The 16,118-nt window shown below is 39.9% G+C and overlaps 1 protein-coding gene and 1 long non-coding RNA gene across 17 annotated transcripts in view; one reads left to right on the forward strand and one right to left on the reverse strand.

Moving 5' to 3' along the window:
* The window catches only part of TUB (TUB bipartite transcription factor), a 142,198-nt gene that overhangs the window by 63,281 nt on the left and 62,799 nt on the right, over window positions 1-16,118 (reverse strand). For 7 of the 14 annotated variants that reach the window (XM_083838189.1, XM_083838190.1, XM_083838179.1 and 4 more), the window contains exon 2: window positions 13,581-13,672. The exons of the other annotated variants lie outside the window; for them this stretch is intronic. In XM_083838189.1, the coding sequence (XP_083694315.1) occupies window positions 13,581-13,672 (92 nt within the window). The remainder of the gene's footprint in view (window positions 1-13,580; window positions 13,673-16,118) is intronic. 14 annotated transcript variants of the gene reach the window in all.
* The window catches only part of LOC310900356, an 82,716-nt gene continuing 66,617 nt past the window's right edge, over window positions 20-16,118 (forward strand). For 2 of the 3 annotated variants that reach the window (XR_014585082.1, XR_014585083.1), the window contains exon 1: window positions 20-5,256. This is a non-coding gene — a long non-coding RNA (uncharacterized lncRNA). The remainder of the gene's footprint in view (window positions 5,257-16,118) is intronic. The other variant, XR_014585084.1, reaches the window with a different exon arrangement.

The raw sequence follows: 16,118 nt of genomic DNA on the forward strand, positions 1-16,118 counted from the left end.
CCGTCAGCCGCGCCGCCACTGACTCACGGCCGGCGCCCGCCCGGCCACTGGGCATGTGCGGGGCGGGAACGGGAGCGGGGCGCCTCGGCTGAGGGGCTCGCGACGCCCCGCTAACGGCCGGAGCGCGAGGCGGGTAACGGTCAGGCAGCCCTCACGGCTCGGCCCGGGCTTGAGCTCTGCCCAGTCGAGCCTCGGCTCAGCAGCAGCACCCAGAAATGCCAGCAACTCGACCCAAAATGGCTGAGGCGGCTCGGTCTGAGGGCTGCCAGTGACGGCTTAACGCGGTTAAGGGAAAAGCGAGGCGTTCGGTGTCACCGAGCTCGGGAGCTCCCCGGGCAGCCCCCAGGCACCGCATCGTCCTGGCAAGAGCAGCTCCTCTACGGCCTTGCAGGCGCAGCAGAAGTAGGGGCTATTTAAACTGTTAATTCTACCATGGAAATCGCTTCTCCTCCCATTAGTCTGTTTCTGGCTCTACGCTTGTTCGCTCACCGAGTGAATAAACCAGAAAGGTAACTGTATCGTTCACTCGCCTGAACTTTTGAAAAGCTGTTTCCTATAGAGCCAGAATCCTGAATACAAACACTCATGGAGCGAATAAATACGGTCTGAAGAAAGAATCAATGAAAAATATCTCCCCTATTTGTTTTGAATAATTGCCATCGGACCCCTAATATCTGGGAAGTTTTTTCTGTTTTGTGTATGGAAGAGAGTTAAAGAAAAAGACAGGTTAGCTGAAGTCACCTTTGTGCACAGAACGGGCAGTGTGGAATAAACCGTCAGAAAATTTAGTGTGACACCCACTGCACCCTGGAAAGGCTAAAATAGAGAGGAGCACCTAAGTGAGAGAGACACGAAGCTCTGACTGGCTAAGCCATCCCCAAATCAGTGTTGGTGCTCTACTTTTGGTGGTGTGAACTCATGCGGAAGAAGGACAGTACAGGTTATCCCACTTCAAGGTACTGCAGAATTGGAAGGATGAATCATTAAGAGTGTGGAAAGGTGCACATCTGAGCAGAGAGTGGAAAAAACTTCACCTAAGAAAACAGAGACGAGTTTAAAAGTAAGTGTCTAGAAAAAGTTGAGAAGAACAGCAATTCTGGTTCTCCTGTTTTCATAGCATAAAAAACAAGGAGGCACTTAATGACATTATAATTTAGAAAATTAAACACAGATTGAAAGAGATACTTTTTCAACCAATGTAATTGTATGGTAGTTTACTACCAAAGAACATGTCTAGTAGGGCCAGGAAACCAGCAAGAGCCAACAAAGCATGCTTAGCAGATACCAGAAATGTTACTGCATCATTCACTCTCCAGAACTTTTGAAAAGCTGTTTTGTTTAAAACCAGGACCCTGAACTTAAACATTTTCCAGAAGTCAAAATGAGATCTGCCATTAAGGAAGAGTTCTCTCAAATCTGTGTGGATGAGATAACTTGCTATTGCTTGACCGGCATCAGACATCGGACTTGACAGACCCCAGTTCCCATTGGGCACAATCTGGAACTGTAAAACAACTTGCCTCACCAGCCTCACCACCTGTGTTACAAACGTGAGGAGGCAGCTGCAGGAGAGAGATGCCCATCTCCCGCTACCATGCTGCTGAGGCTTCTGTAGAAAAGAAGAAATAAAAGAAGAGTCAAAAGCCCTCAAGACTGGTAATTAGAATATCCATTTTCAAAAAGCCCTAAGTGTAAAGTCTGATAGATGAGCTAGTGCACACATCAAAAAGATCCCTCTGAACCTTTGAGCTATATAAATCATGGAAGCGCTTACTGTCATTTAAACAGCCCAAGACTACGTTTGTATTAACAAATACAAAACCTACAGGGTTTCTAGATATTCAGAAAATGGAAGACCATCAGGGTGTCCTGGAAGATGGGAATACACAGCAATTAGCTTCCACGTAGGGAAAGCTGATATGGGAAAGAAGAAATATCAGGAAAAGTGTGTGAGGAGAAGCAGAAAAAAAAACAGTTTTCTTTGCCATTTTATCTCCTTTTGTAGTGTTTACTTACCTTCCCAACCCTCCTTTTAATCCTCCCCCACACTGATTCTCCCTCAGCCGATTTACATCCCAGGTCACTCGCTTTTGTACTGCCTCACTCTTTCTTACCGGCAATACTCTGTCCCCGTTTCTGAAGTGCATGGGCTGAGCAGAAAGCCCGCCACAGCTAGTGGCATCAGGGCAGGGTTACTGCCTAAAGTGTACATTTTACTGTGTGACAAGCCTCAAAATTGCCCTTGAGGTGCAGACCTATTCACTTGCATTTCAGATAACTTTCAGCAGCTCAAAGACCTGGCTTTTGCAAGTGACGGTTTCCCCAAGTACTAATACTAAAAAAAAATAGGAAAAAACAGCAGGTAGCAAATAGCCCTTATATGCAATAATAATTTCTAGATGCTATCTGTAAAAATAATTGTACTTCTCAAAAGCCATACTTAGTTTCAGATACCAGCATGATGGGCAACGTAGTCTCTTAGAAAAGCAGTGCTCTAAAGGTTAAATGTATATATATAAATCACAGAAAGCAACAATGTAGATGCAAACCTATCTCCTCCATTGACAAATGCATCTCATCGTCTTTATGTACGTTGTGCTACCTTGCCAATTATTCCTATTTTGTTCTCTATGTAAAATAAGTGTTCTCCTAATACACTTCTGATTGAAATGATAGTACAACTACATATAACAGTTGAAAACACCTGCATTTGCAACTGAAAGTCTTCTGGCAATCTGGGTAGACAGCATGACATCAAAGCAGGAGGACTCTTTTGAAAGGGGTAGGCAGGACCTAAGCAAGCTCTGAAATAAGAGCCAGATATAAGCTCTTTCCTAAAAGCACAGAAAAAGGAAAAGTGTAATAATGAGCACCATGGGTTTTATTTGTGGACCCATCCTGGTTCTGTGCTGTGGTGCAACACGCATCCAAATTCACACTTCCTAAGTCATCCACAAGACTTATTTGATCTTTACTTTTTAGGTCTTTTAAAAGTACAAATGCGACAGTTTGTCATCTCTGGATTAGCTCAAGCATAGCACAGAAAACACTTCTATTCAGAATTCTAAATCATATGATATCACAAACAGGACAGATTTCACATAATTGTGTAAACCTTCTGGGTTTTCCTTTATCAGCTTGGATATTTCTAACTTTAAGCTCCAAATGACAAGAATTAGCGATGTGTTTGTGCTGGCATAACTTCAGAAGTGGTTGTGTGTAGATTTTTCCATTCCAATATATCTAAAAATTAAGCCATCATATTTGAAGCAAAACCGTGCCAAGTAAAACTTATCTGCATTCATTACAAAATTAGAGCTCCTAGCAAGGTTCATGAACTTTTCTGCATTAAGCTCAGATCAGGTGCAAATGTATCTAGGATATTTTGTTTGTTTTAAAAGTCAAGCTGCACCTAACCAGGGCCAGATGCAAAATACAAGGTTTAGTATAATGAAGCAAAATTCAGCAGGTTCAGCGGATTTCTTCCCAAGCAGTGAGTTTTGGAATGTGTTTAAACAAGTTCAGAATAAACTCCAGGGAGAAGATTAAGAGTGTTAAAATTTTCACAAATCAAAACAAAGAAAAAGCTCACACAATGAATAAAATCAAAGTATTGAATGGCAATTTTCTGATCCTTGTTGTGGGCTTTAGATGAGGCTTACGCCAAGTTCACATTCCTGGTGACTTTGAACAGAAAAAAAGTTCAAGTTATATCTTCTTGTTTCTTGAATAAAACAAAAATGCTTTATTTTTTATATCCCAATTTCAACCATAGCAAGAAAATTATGTGGTAAAGGTGAGCAATTTGGAGATAAAACTCTGCAAAGGAGACAAATTTTTATATGAAAGATTCATTGCAGCCTTTACATGGTTGATCTTCTCTCTCAGCTCACTTTTCCTTACTGTATTTCATCTATTCTCATTCCAGTAAGTGCATTTGTGTTTCTTTATTGTGAGGCTGTGAAGCATAAATACCAATTGGTAAGACACTGAAATAAAAACTGTTCCGCAATATCAGAATAGGGTTCCCTAGCCTCCCAAACAGTATGTTTTCACTTTAGTCTCTTCAGTTTGAACTTGTCAAGCTCCACTGAGATCCTGTCTAATATGAGTGATATTAATGACTAAAACAAGGCCAGATTGATTGGCGCTTTGGGCAACCTGGTCTAGTGGAAGGTGTCTGTGTCCGTGGCAGGGGGTTGGAACTGGATGGTCTTTAAGGTCTTTTCCAACCCAAACCATTCTATGATTAAGCCAACGCTTACATCCACATCTTCCTATAAAGAAAGAAAGTATTAAAAAATGTTAACTTTAGAGGAGTTAAGCGTTTGTTGCTGGTGGCCTGCTTTCAACACCTGCTAAGTAAGTCTTTAATTCTAGTCTCGTAGCAGATCTTGTAACGACAGCAAGCATCTCTCTCAAAATCTTGCACTGGATATATATCCAATGCTCTGATTCTCCACTGTAAATAATGAACCCTGGTACTAAGGTGAAAAAAAAGTCTCTTGCACAGAGACAGACTAACCTACGTGATTGTTGTACAAGCGTCATTGACGCTTGAGCAAGAAACTAGTGTCATCACCATTTGAGCTCCTGTTGTCTTTGGAATTGCTGTCCCATTGAACAGTCATCCAAATCCAGTGGGACCACTAGAAGTGGATTCTGCTGTATGCTCCCTTCAGCCTCCCCTTTTTACTGCCCTCTAACATTATTCCAATATGCAGATACCAGAAAGGATCGCGTAGAATGAATTCTCCTATGATAGTGCTTAAATACAAAATTGGATAATCCCATTTCAGCATATATCCCATAGGCTTTTGCTTTTAAAGTTCTTCCCCCACTTTGAAGGTTATTATTAAACCAAAATTTGCACACTAATTCTGCTCTCTCCTCTTGCACTGGTGGTTTTTGAACTTTTCTGAACCATTCACACTATTTGTGCGTCAGTCAAAGCAGCTAGAATACCAAGTCAAAAAGATGTTGTCAGAAGAGACTCTTAGCAGCTATAAGACAGGCCTGTATTCATAGCAAACTAAATCACAGTTTGGTGCCCAGCAAAATTATAAGTCACTTCTTGCCTGTTTTCCCCTCGTAAAAATCAGTGGTAGTTTTCAATTCCAGCTTTGTTATTGTTTTTTTCTCCTCCACAGTGTCTCAGGATGGTTGGTGATAGAAGACATCTTTGGAGATCATCTTGCCCAGCCCCTCTGCCTAGAGCTGTGCCAGCTACAGCAGGTTTCTCAAGGCCATGGTCAGGTAAGTGTTGATTATCTCCAAGAATGGAGACTCTCCAACATTTCTGAGCAACTTGGGCCACTGTTTAACTGTCCTCATAATGAAGAGGTGTTGTCTTATGTCTAAAAGGAATTTCCTGTATATCAATGTGCCTTTTACTCATGTTTCCTCTGAGCTAAGTCACATTATTTTGCATTCAACCAGCAAGAGGGGAACTACTGTATCTCCCTTTATCATCATGAAATATCCAAAGGACCTTGAGGTGTCCTTGCAGTACAAAAACAGGCTCTTTTAACTCAGACTGAGAGAACCATCCTGAAATTCTTGTAAGCTGTTAACAAATGGTAACGTGTCTTAGCCTGCTGAAAAGATAAAACCCAAACTCTTTCTTTGCATCAAATAGTCTTTTCCTTTGCAATATGGTGAGTAGGCAACTGTACTTAATACTGCAAAGCCTCAGGATTAATCTGAAGCTAAGAAATACATCCTTCATAGCTGTTCTGTTAAAACTGTCTACCCCAGCTGAGTATACAGTTTTAAGTGTACATGCTTAACTTTTGGGGAACTAAACAACAACAAAAACAGTTTTAAAAATCCTGCCTAATCTCAGAAATAATTGCAACCCACAGACGTTTCAAACTGAGACATGACTTATGTGCCTTTAAAAGCTGTTATCTTCACCTGACAATGAGCCAGAAAATTAAAATGCTCTGAGCAGAACTTGTGAGTAGAACCAGAAACACTTTGCCATAGGTGTTCATTTGGAACATCATGATTATGACCTCCTTTTATACTCTCTAGATTTCTTCTTCCATCAAACATGAATACTGAAAGAAGTCAGTTTATATAGGAAAAAAAGTGAGCCATGGGCTCTGAAAAAATTAACGTTCCATTACACCGTAACACAGAATTGCAATCAAATTAAAATAAGGATGAGTTCACTGTACAAGCAAAAATATTTGAATGATTTTATTTGGAGCCAGAGCAGCTAGAAAAGACTAGCTTTATAATAGTTGAGCATTTTGATAATTAGAAAACATGATATAGTCTTCAAGGTCTTCAGATGATATTTAAGATTAAATAGTATTAAGTTACTCTTTTCAGTTGCTTTCTTTAAAAAGGTATTGCTAGTGAAACGTTGTACAAGGAACAAGAATAACTACTGAAATTTTTTTTCTACTCTCTTCCCAATACAATGGGTTAAATATATTTCAGCATGCAATAGAAATACCCAGCTGTCATTCAGAATTAATTCTACTTACTAGCTTGATTTACTGCAATCATCTACACTCTGGCAAATATATGACACTATTTGTAATGTGACTGCTTTACACCATCGTTATAATACAATACAGTAAAATGTTGCATTCACATTAGAGATGATAACCTGAGGCAAAAGCAAAAATGTAGTCTGCCTACAGCTATAAAGAAAGTCTCTGGGTAAGCTAGGAATTGAGTAGTCTACCTTCACCGAAACATCCATCTGCTGTGCATACAAAGCATATTCTGGGTATCGTGTGCCAAGCGCTGAGTTCTCCGTATTTCCCAAAACAAGGACAGGATGAGAGTGCATTGCTTACTCAGTGTTTCTCTGAATTGCAACTGATAATCTCAAACATACAGATGCACTAAACTTAACTTATACAGCTGGATAAGAATTTCTGTTTGCAAGAATTAGAAGTATTATTTATTTCACAACACCATTTCATGTCAATAGATGACTGAAGCTGGGGCTAAATAGCTCAACAGAAGCTAAATGTGAGCCACTGCATTCAATAACGTGGTCCAACTTAGAGGCTCTTATTTATTGTGTTTTAACATTCTTGTAAACATGTTTTAGTCCACTGTTTACCAGGTTCTCAGTGATCTAGCTGTCACAGAGTTTAACAGGTACTGGCTGGACAGCCCCCAGCTTCCTTTGGAGGATGCTGAGGCTGTTTATCTTTGGCAAGGAGGTAGCTCCTCACATAAGTACATGGGAAGTGCTCCCTGCCTACACCCAGGAGTCTCCATGGGCTCATCATGCAACCCAGCACACCTCTCCTGCAAAGCTTCCCACCAGGAGTTCCAGGTGGTCCTACCTGACCATGCATCTGCCAGCCCCTCTGAAAGGGCAACCCCAATGTTAAGGCATGAAATAGGTGAGGTCCCAGCACCTCACAAGCCGGGGGGCACCTGCATGAAGCCAGATCCTGCTGCACTGCAGTGCTCAGCCCAACACTTTTCATGCAACAGGGAAAAACCCAATGGTGAGTTATTAACAGGTCTGTGAGAACTGTATCAGCTGCATCTGGCAGACCAAGAGCACATTTTCCTCGTTAACTTCATCAGTGATTTGAGTAGACTCACCTCAACAGCAAGTACAAATGAAAGCAATTTTGTTTGTTAATTTTCTGGGAGGAAAAAAAAGAGGAACTGTTGTTTGCAAAATATCTTTCCTGGCAGCTAGACATGAAGTTTTTAAAATTTTCCTCTGGACTTAAAATGATAAGTATTTAATTACTAATTAATTACCAAGCAAAACATATGCCTTCAAAGAGTGCTGTAAAGAATATATAAAGGATGCATTAATATGAGGTTTCCACTTCAAAAAAAATAAGTTCTTCAAAGAGAGTTTTCTTGTATGATAGAAGTAAAGCAACATTTCTCATGTAATTTTGGGGTAAGAATTAAAAAAAAGAAATCTAATAGTGAAAGTGAGTTTAAATCTCTATAGGAAGTATTTTTTTTTTTTTAGAAATTGATACAAAATTCTCTGAGCCTGAGCAGGTTTTCGTATAGGGAGATGACTATGAATTTATTTATTTATTTTAATTTAGCTTTGCATAAAACAAGGTGAGTTATATGTGTATGTCCTTCTCTCTAATCTCTGAATCAGGCATCTCTCTGACTTTTGGGGATTTCTTCACACCTCCTTATCAATGACAGTTCTGTGCTTTTCTTCTAAGCCAAATCCTGCTCCACTTTCCTTACATTGATAACACATTTCCCCCTCTATCCTTCCAGCCATGGTGAGCTGGGTTCTAGGTCATTCGTGTACCAAACACAGTTATTCATCTCTAGATCAAAACATTGATCGTATGATTGTCCTTCAATTGCCCCTTCAGAAGCAGCAAGTTGCAAAGCCAAAGCAATTGAAAGCAGAGACTTCCTGGCTTGCCCAAAATGTATTATTTATGACTAAATCAAAAGAAGGCTCTGAGTTCAACAATGTTCCTTCAGTGGACATTCACAAACAGTACCTGCTAAACAAAATGTGAAACCAGACAGAAGATTTGCAAAACATGATGCATTCGCTTTAAAAAAAATAAATACTTTTGTGGAAGTTTAGTTGCAGGCCTGAGTTTAGTGAGATGTCTGGGGAAAAGGAAAATGTAAAGGGCAAGAGACAACTCAGGATGTTATTGCCTTGCTGCTGGTACGAGCAGTTGTGCCCATTTCTGCATGAATGCTGTGGCAGTTACTCAGTTTACCTCTTTTCCTTTCACAACTCCATCTCCTTGTTTTGGATTTTAAAAAAAATCTAATTAGGTTCTTCAGAAAATATCAGGGTTCAGTTCTTAAGGAAGGGATTTTTACTGTCTCCGCAGTATTGCCCCACCTACCCCGGGGCAACACAGTTAATCTCAGGTTCAACACACTTTGAGTGGAGGATAAGGAAGAAGGAAGCCTGAGACAGGAAAGAAGCAGAAAAGAGCAGATGGGAAAGGGAGTCTTACAAAATAGGAGCAGGGAATAGAAGAAAAAACAGATTTTCTGCGTTTACTAAAAATCTGTTCTAAAACTAGTGATGACCCTTTTCCCAGAGAATACTAATGTTTGTATATGTTAAATATACATACGTGTTGTACCTCTAGCAACTGTAATGAAGTCACTGCACATGCTAGATGTCTGGACTTTTTTCTGCTGTACCCGCTGTGTGACTCTGCTCCCTCTCATGGATTCTGAACTGTAACAGTGCCCTTGAGAATCCACTTTGCAAAAAGCACCATTTCTTCCTATGGAACTGCTGGAACAGTTTCCTCATTCTGACATTTGCTATTTATTGATTCTTGTCTACACCATCTTCCTGTACATTAATAAGGTGGTAATATAACAGCGTGTTAACAAACAGTGGTATATTGTACTGCAGGAGCAAAGAGATGTGTAGAGACACACTGACTCAAAAACCTAGAGAAACTCCCTTCTGTGCCTCAGCATGTCTTCCAATTTAACTCTCAAGCAAACCCAGTTAACAATAAGACTTGGCCTTTATATAGAAGCCTCAAAGTGAAACTAAGACTTGCAGAAGAAAATGAAGTCAAGGAGAAAAAAAAGAAAAATGCAGCCAATCTAGAAAACACTGAAAAAGTTCACTAAAGGGTAACAGGTAAACTGATGTGGAAGAAGAGCGAAAAACAAACAGAAGGGAAGAAAATATATATCATTTAAAAAAAAAAGGAGAGTCAGGTCTAGAAGACAGAGTTGAAGATAATAGACTAAATCCAGTCAGATAAAGAACATGCAAAAGTTCCATATGTCAGCAGGCTGGAAAACAAAGCAAAACTAAAACAACTAACAAAAATACAACAATTCTACTACAATGAAAAGCCTCAAGAAATATCATGTATTGTAACGGGTTATTGGAGTAAGTCAGTCAATTCGAAATGAGGTCACAATAAAAATACGCAAAGGTATGCAGTACCTGAAGGGGCAGCAGCAGGTGATTACTGATACTTTTCTTCTTGTTGCCAAATTCTTAGCACTTGATAGCAATCAATTTTGTTGACAAAACATACCAGCCATATAGTAAATAAGCAACACTTGAAAGGAAATAGATACTGCACATTTTTCTGAATGGCAGAGTTGACTTCAAATCATCTTTTAAAAACAAATCCATCTGTAGAAACAGATACTACCATGCTAAATTGTACTGAAAATATCAGAGCTCTGTTCCTGGAGGTTATGCATTTCCCTGCCATATGCCCTAGCTGTCAGATAGTAGAGTTTGATTTTTCCCCCTTTACTACTCACTTTGTGCACAGACTCTCCAATGGATCTACATGCATTATTACACTGAGATAGGATATTGTAGGACAGTCTGTGGCTCAGACACGAATTTTATTCTGGAAAAAAGTAATTGACAATAAGTAGACATTTCCAGAAATCCATTGGAACTGGTCAAAGTATTTGTGCATATTTATTCTATAGTCAACCTCATAAGATCAAGGTAGAGCTGAGAGGAGGAAAACACAATCAGACTAGCCAGCCTTAAACATTTTACCATGTTTTCCAAATGTCACTAAGTGCTGACTTTCCTTGATACAATTTTTGATTATTTGCAATTAAATCCAAATCTGCACGGTTAAAGAAAAGTGTTCATTAATTCAAGTATTTGTAAGAATCAGTTGATATCATTTCCATTGAAACCACACCTCTGACTTAACTGTAAATCAGAAAAGAATAGTGGAAAAATTTTAGGTTTTTGTATTGACATCCTGTTTAACAGGCTTCACTATCCAGCACAGGCTTTAGAGTGGCAGTTAAATAGCTTCCTCTGAGCATATTCCCCGTATTCCTCCTTCTCTACAGCAGTCGTAAAATGTACAAAGTAGTACAAATAGTCTTGCTTGCTTACCTGACACAGACACACATTGACCAAACACAAAATGGAGACTCTGGGTTCTTTTAACACCTACCACTCAACGATTTGTGTCATATATATAAAGTTATATTAATTCCCCACTGACATGAAAAGAATCCTAAGCAGGTACAAAGGGAGATGCACATCTGTCCCAATTGACATTTTCAGTAATAGAAATGATTAAATATATTTATCTTGAAAAACAACAGGTTTTCAGCATCACAGTTATTTCCAGAGATGCTTGAAGTTACATTTCCTATCCTGTGATCAGCTGCATCCCTGAAGCAATCTATTGCCCCTTTATTTAAAAGAAAATATTCATGAACAAAGGTAGTGTTACAAACACCTGTAGCCCCTGAAGAACAGGAGAACTCCAGGCAAGAAAGCAAAGCATCCAAAGAGGCAGCACACCAAGAAACCAGCATGAGATTGAATTTCAACAGAACAAAATTCTGAGTTCAGACCCTGATTACCTGATTATTTGAACAAGTCACTTCACCCTTGGGTCTCTTTCCTTATGCAATGTTTACAGTGTAAACACACGAGGTGGTCAAATTATGGTGCAGTACAGGCTCATGATGCACTTGTTGCACCTAGCAGTGCCATTATCTGGGTGGAGAGCTCTGCGTTACTAACCCAAAAAAAACAAATAGCAAACACAGAAAAAAATCCACATCAGTTTACACTAAGCTGAATTTGCAAGCAAAAACACTCCGGCAATGTAGTTTAAGTTAAAATCTGTAGGATTTTTAAGAAGGCCAGGTCACTAAAGTGAGTATCACATAAAGCGAGTATTTAGTCTTGAGGTACTGAACATACTGTTGCCCATCAGAGGAACATTTGTCACTTAACCAGCCAGTCCTCATGGGCTCAAGGAATTTCACTCATTTGTCTCGTAACAACAAAAGACATCTTCAGCAAAGAATTCCAAGAAAAAACAGCACAATGTCTAATGCAAAGTTTTCAGCCCTAAGTGAGAATCATTCAATCAACCTGCAATCTGAGATAGAGGAATAAAACTTACTTGAGTAAATCAAAGTGAATGTAGCGGTTTAATCGTATCCCCAAAGAACAGCCAAGCTGCTGACTGTTACATAGTTTACCAGCACTGGACTGAAGACAAGTTAGGATTTAGATTCCTTCCATACTTCATTTCAGTGACATTCATGCAGAAAATTCCTCTAGATGAAAGATTAATACATGCAGTCTTCCATAGCAGTGCATATTACAGGTTACGTGCATCAAAATAGTAGAGAAAACAAAGATGGAGATTTAACTTCTACAGAGGTGAAAATCTGTTTTACTGACAACACTTCTGATAATCTATAACTTGGCTAACTCATCTGAAAAGAGGAACAAGTCCCTCCTGTGCCATTATGTAAAAGCATGTGCAAGCTGTATGGCTCTGCAATTCCTTATGTTTCTTTAGAGGAAACATTGACTCTCTGCCATGGATAAAAGGTATCCTGAGTAGTAGCAAAAATTGAGAGCATAGGGGGGAACAAAATCTTTCGTTTACAAAACATAACCAACCTCCCACGTCTTAGGGTACTGAAGGAAGAGTCTCACCAGCCTTCATGTCTGAGGAACTGTCTTGCCGGGATGACTGGCTGCCTCAGTGGTTTCATTTACTGCCCAGCCTACTGCAACATACTCATCACTTACAAAGATGTTGACAAAGATATTTCTGGAGAAACAGAGAGGCAAGGGCTTAATGAACTAACCTGTATTTGCACCTCTGGATGACAATTCTATGTGGATATCATCCAGCCCTTGTGATGCTGTCATCCAAAGACGAAGCCATATACTTTTATTTAATCTATTCTCATCACGTATTTAAAACTTTTTTTCCTTACAAAGTATTTCCACATTATACATGCAGAGGGAAAGAGAATGAGTGGCCTGACTTTCGAACAAAGAGAAATGTTCCAGGGCAATATCATCATTTATTTATTAGTTTAAGTCTCAATAGCTTCATCTGAACATTTGTTTCGTGTGCGATTTACTCTGGCAGACAAATTAGTAAGTGTAAAGAGATGAATAGAGTAGCCAAAATCTTTTCAATTTCACTTCCAACAGAACATAGCTGCTGCATGGTAGCAAAACATCAAATAAGAGAATAAAAGTTCAAAGCTAAATAATTGAAAACTTGGTTGGGTAAAACCATCTCTTTTGCTAACCTACCCTACGTAAGTGTTCTATGAAAAATACAGAGTCAGGCTCAGTTCTTGGATAAAACCTGTAATTATTTTATAAAGACATACTGTAATTGAGGATGATTCAGAGATAGCTGAAGAAATAGCAGCTGTATCAATCTTCAGGGAAACAGTTCACAGAACTACATTTTTAGAGACTCCTCAAGGGCAACTGCTAGCTATAGCCCATCTGTTCATAAAATCAAAATGAGAAAAAAAATCAATTATGATTTAAATTTAAATCAGATTTCAAGCCCAAAGCTTTTAAATTTCCTTGTCTAAGATTGCAAGCACAGAGGCTTTGGATTTAAAAGCTGCATGATCTACTTGAAAGAATGGCTGGCAGGTCACACCATTACTTGTTCAGGTCTTTCCTTTAGGCCAAATCTGCGGACACTTGAATTTTCCCCCCTTTACTCACAGTCAAAACGATCTCATAAACTTCAATTTCCATAGCCCACCCAGCATAACAGTCCGTAGCCTTTTTCTCTCCAGATCCCACCAGCAAGTCAGTTTGCTGCCCTTACTCTCTGCTGAGGCAGGCTGCTGTCCCCAAGGAGACCAAGCAGTGGCTCTCTGGCTGCGGCTCTGTCCTTTTGCATTTCAAGCATGGAGTGCCCTGAAAGTCAAAATCAACAAACTGTAAGAAGTTGGATGCAAAGATACTGAGGAAAGTGACGTGGAAGTTCTATCAAACAGCATTTTGCTAGTCAACAGATTGTCATTGGATCAATGTCTCTCAGATCACAAGACACTGCTTGGATATCAGTGGGAAAGAGACACAAAAAGATAGATTTATGAGTAGTCGTTCACATGTAAGGGATGCAACTTGGGAATTAGTAGATTTGGATTTCCTGTTGCAGCATAAACATCAAATTACATTATTGCTGGGAGAGCTGCAATGCTAAGAGCTAACACCATAACAAGACCTCCTCAATGTTCATAAATAAAGCTTCATTTTATTAATCCATGGAGAAAGCTCTGTATTCAGATGGATTTAACAACATTGTCTACCTTGCTTGAAATACATACTGCAAAACCTATGGAAGCATGGAAGATATTGTCTCTAACAATAAGAACTGCAAATCAACGTCAGAATTTCCAAAGGGATGAGCAAAACTTCACTGAGCTGGAGCGATGAAGATTTACAGCAACTAAGGGCTTGGTCCATTATTTCTGTAATACTACATAAATCATCATAAAACATGACAGATGCAGTATTAATGATGAGCTGCTAAAACTTAACCAAGATCTCCCTCAAACCTTGTTCCTTCAATCAGTGCTATATATGACATTTCTGGAATAAGCTGCTCTTTCATTCCAAATCCATCAAGTTTTATATCTTCCCTCTCCTTGAAGTGATGGGTTTTTGGCTAGGACAAATTTTGTAGTTGAGCCTTTGCTGGTCCTGGGCTGGAGTTCACTTTGAGAGTATAACCTTCCTCTGCTTCTGATGCATGAGATTTGTATCAGAGTTAGGTTATCTGATGGGCAAACAAGTTCCCTCTCACTGAGCCTAGAGGGTGGACAAGCTGATGCTAGATGAGGGTGAAGGGGAAATCCAGAATAATGATGAAGATAACTCACAGAACCAGCTTCCCTTTCCTTCTTGCTCCAGGCAGTGAGAATGGTGTGCAGAGAGCACGAGAACAGCACTTTCACACGCTCCAGCAAGACAGTAGCTCTGCCCGCTGTACAGCTAAAGAAGGGATGGATACCTATCAGTGCAGGAAGAAACACCTGCTTTTGCAAGAAGCCACTGTCTAAGCAGGCAGCAACATCTCAAGAAAGAAAAAAAAACTCAATGCATTGAAGTAGAAATGCAACACCTTCCTTTAGACACAGCACATTCCTCTCCTCCCACCACTCTCCATGAAGCCAGACCATGTGTTTAGAGGACACATGGCGAAATTGTCCTTTGGGGGCAGACCTGCAACTTTCCATGCATTTATAAGAAGGCATGTAGAAGACTTCATAGAGTATTTCACCTACCCTTGCAGCCTCCTGGGGGCAGAGGCTCAGCCCATCTCTCTGCTCTCCTTAGAGCCTTTTCAAGGATTCTGGCCTGAAGTTGGCTTAACAGACTACCACAGAGAAGGGGTTACGTTCTTCAGAGGAGTTTGGGAGGCTCTGGGAAAAATGGCACCTGCACTGAGGATTCCATCCATTCAGAAATCACACCACACTTCTCCAATGCTGCAGAACTGGCTTAAAAAAAAAAGTCATACTGTTCCCAAGTAAATCCAGTCTGTTTTGAGCTGACCATTGGATTTCAGCTTTAGCATTGTGGTTTTTAACATTTTCTCTACAACAGGGAGCACTGAAAGTATTTTCCCTGCAGATCAACAGGCTTACAAAATCACAAGTGCTGAGGCTTTGGACTCTGTCTCATGAGAGTCCGAAAGTGCTGAGAAAGCAAGCAGTAATGTGGACCAAACATATAAGAAGTCCAGCTGATTTCCATGGAAGTATTTAATGTGCGGCAATGACTGAGTTCATAAGTTACCATGAAATAATATATATTATAGCTACATGCGTGCAGCATCAGTACTCAACTGATCTTTAGTCATTTATTGATTGCTAAATAATTAACTTTTACCACCAATATACTTTTGATTAATCATACTTTCCATAACAGTTGAAAGTGGATCAGACCACAAAACATCAATATGGAAAAGTTTTCCGGTGCTTTGCATGTTCTTCTGAGATGAATGAGATAGATTAACTACTTTCTCAGCAACAGTATTCACTATTTGGATGGATAAGTGTTGTTTAGATCACATTCCAACCTCCTGCCATGGGCAAAGACACCTCCCACCAGACCCAGCTGCCTAAAGCCCCATCCAGTCTGGCCTTGAACTCCTCCAGGGATGGGGCATCCACAGCTTCTCTGGGCAACCCGTGCCAGTGCCTCACCACCCTCACAGTGAAGAGCTTCCTCCTAACATCTAATGCAAATCTCCCTTCTTTTACTTGAAAACCATTCCCCCTTGTCCTATCACTGTATGCCCACGTAAAAAGTTGCTCTCCATTGTTTTCATAAGCCCCCTTTAAGTACTGAAAGG

The sequence above is a fragment of the Anser anser genome (genome assembly GCF_964211835.1).
Source record: "Anser anser genome assembly, chromosome: 5".
NCBI classification, from domain to species: Eukaryota; Metazoa; Chordata; class Aves; order Anseriformes; family Anatidae; genus Anser; species Anser anser.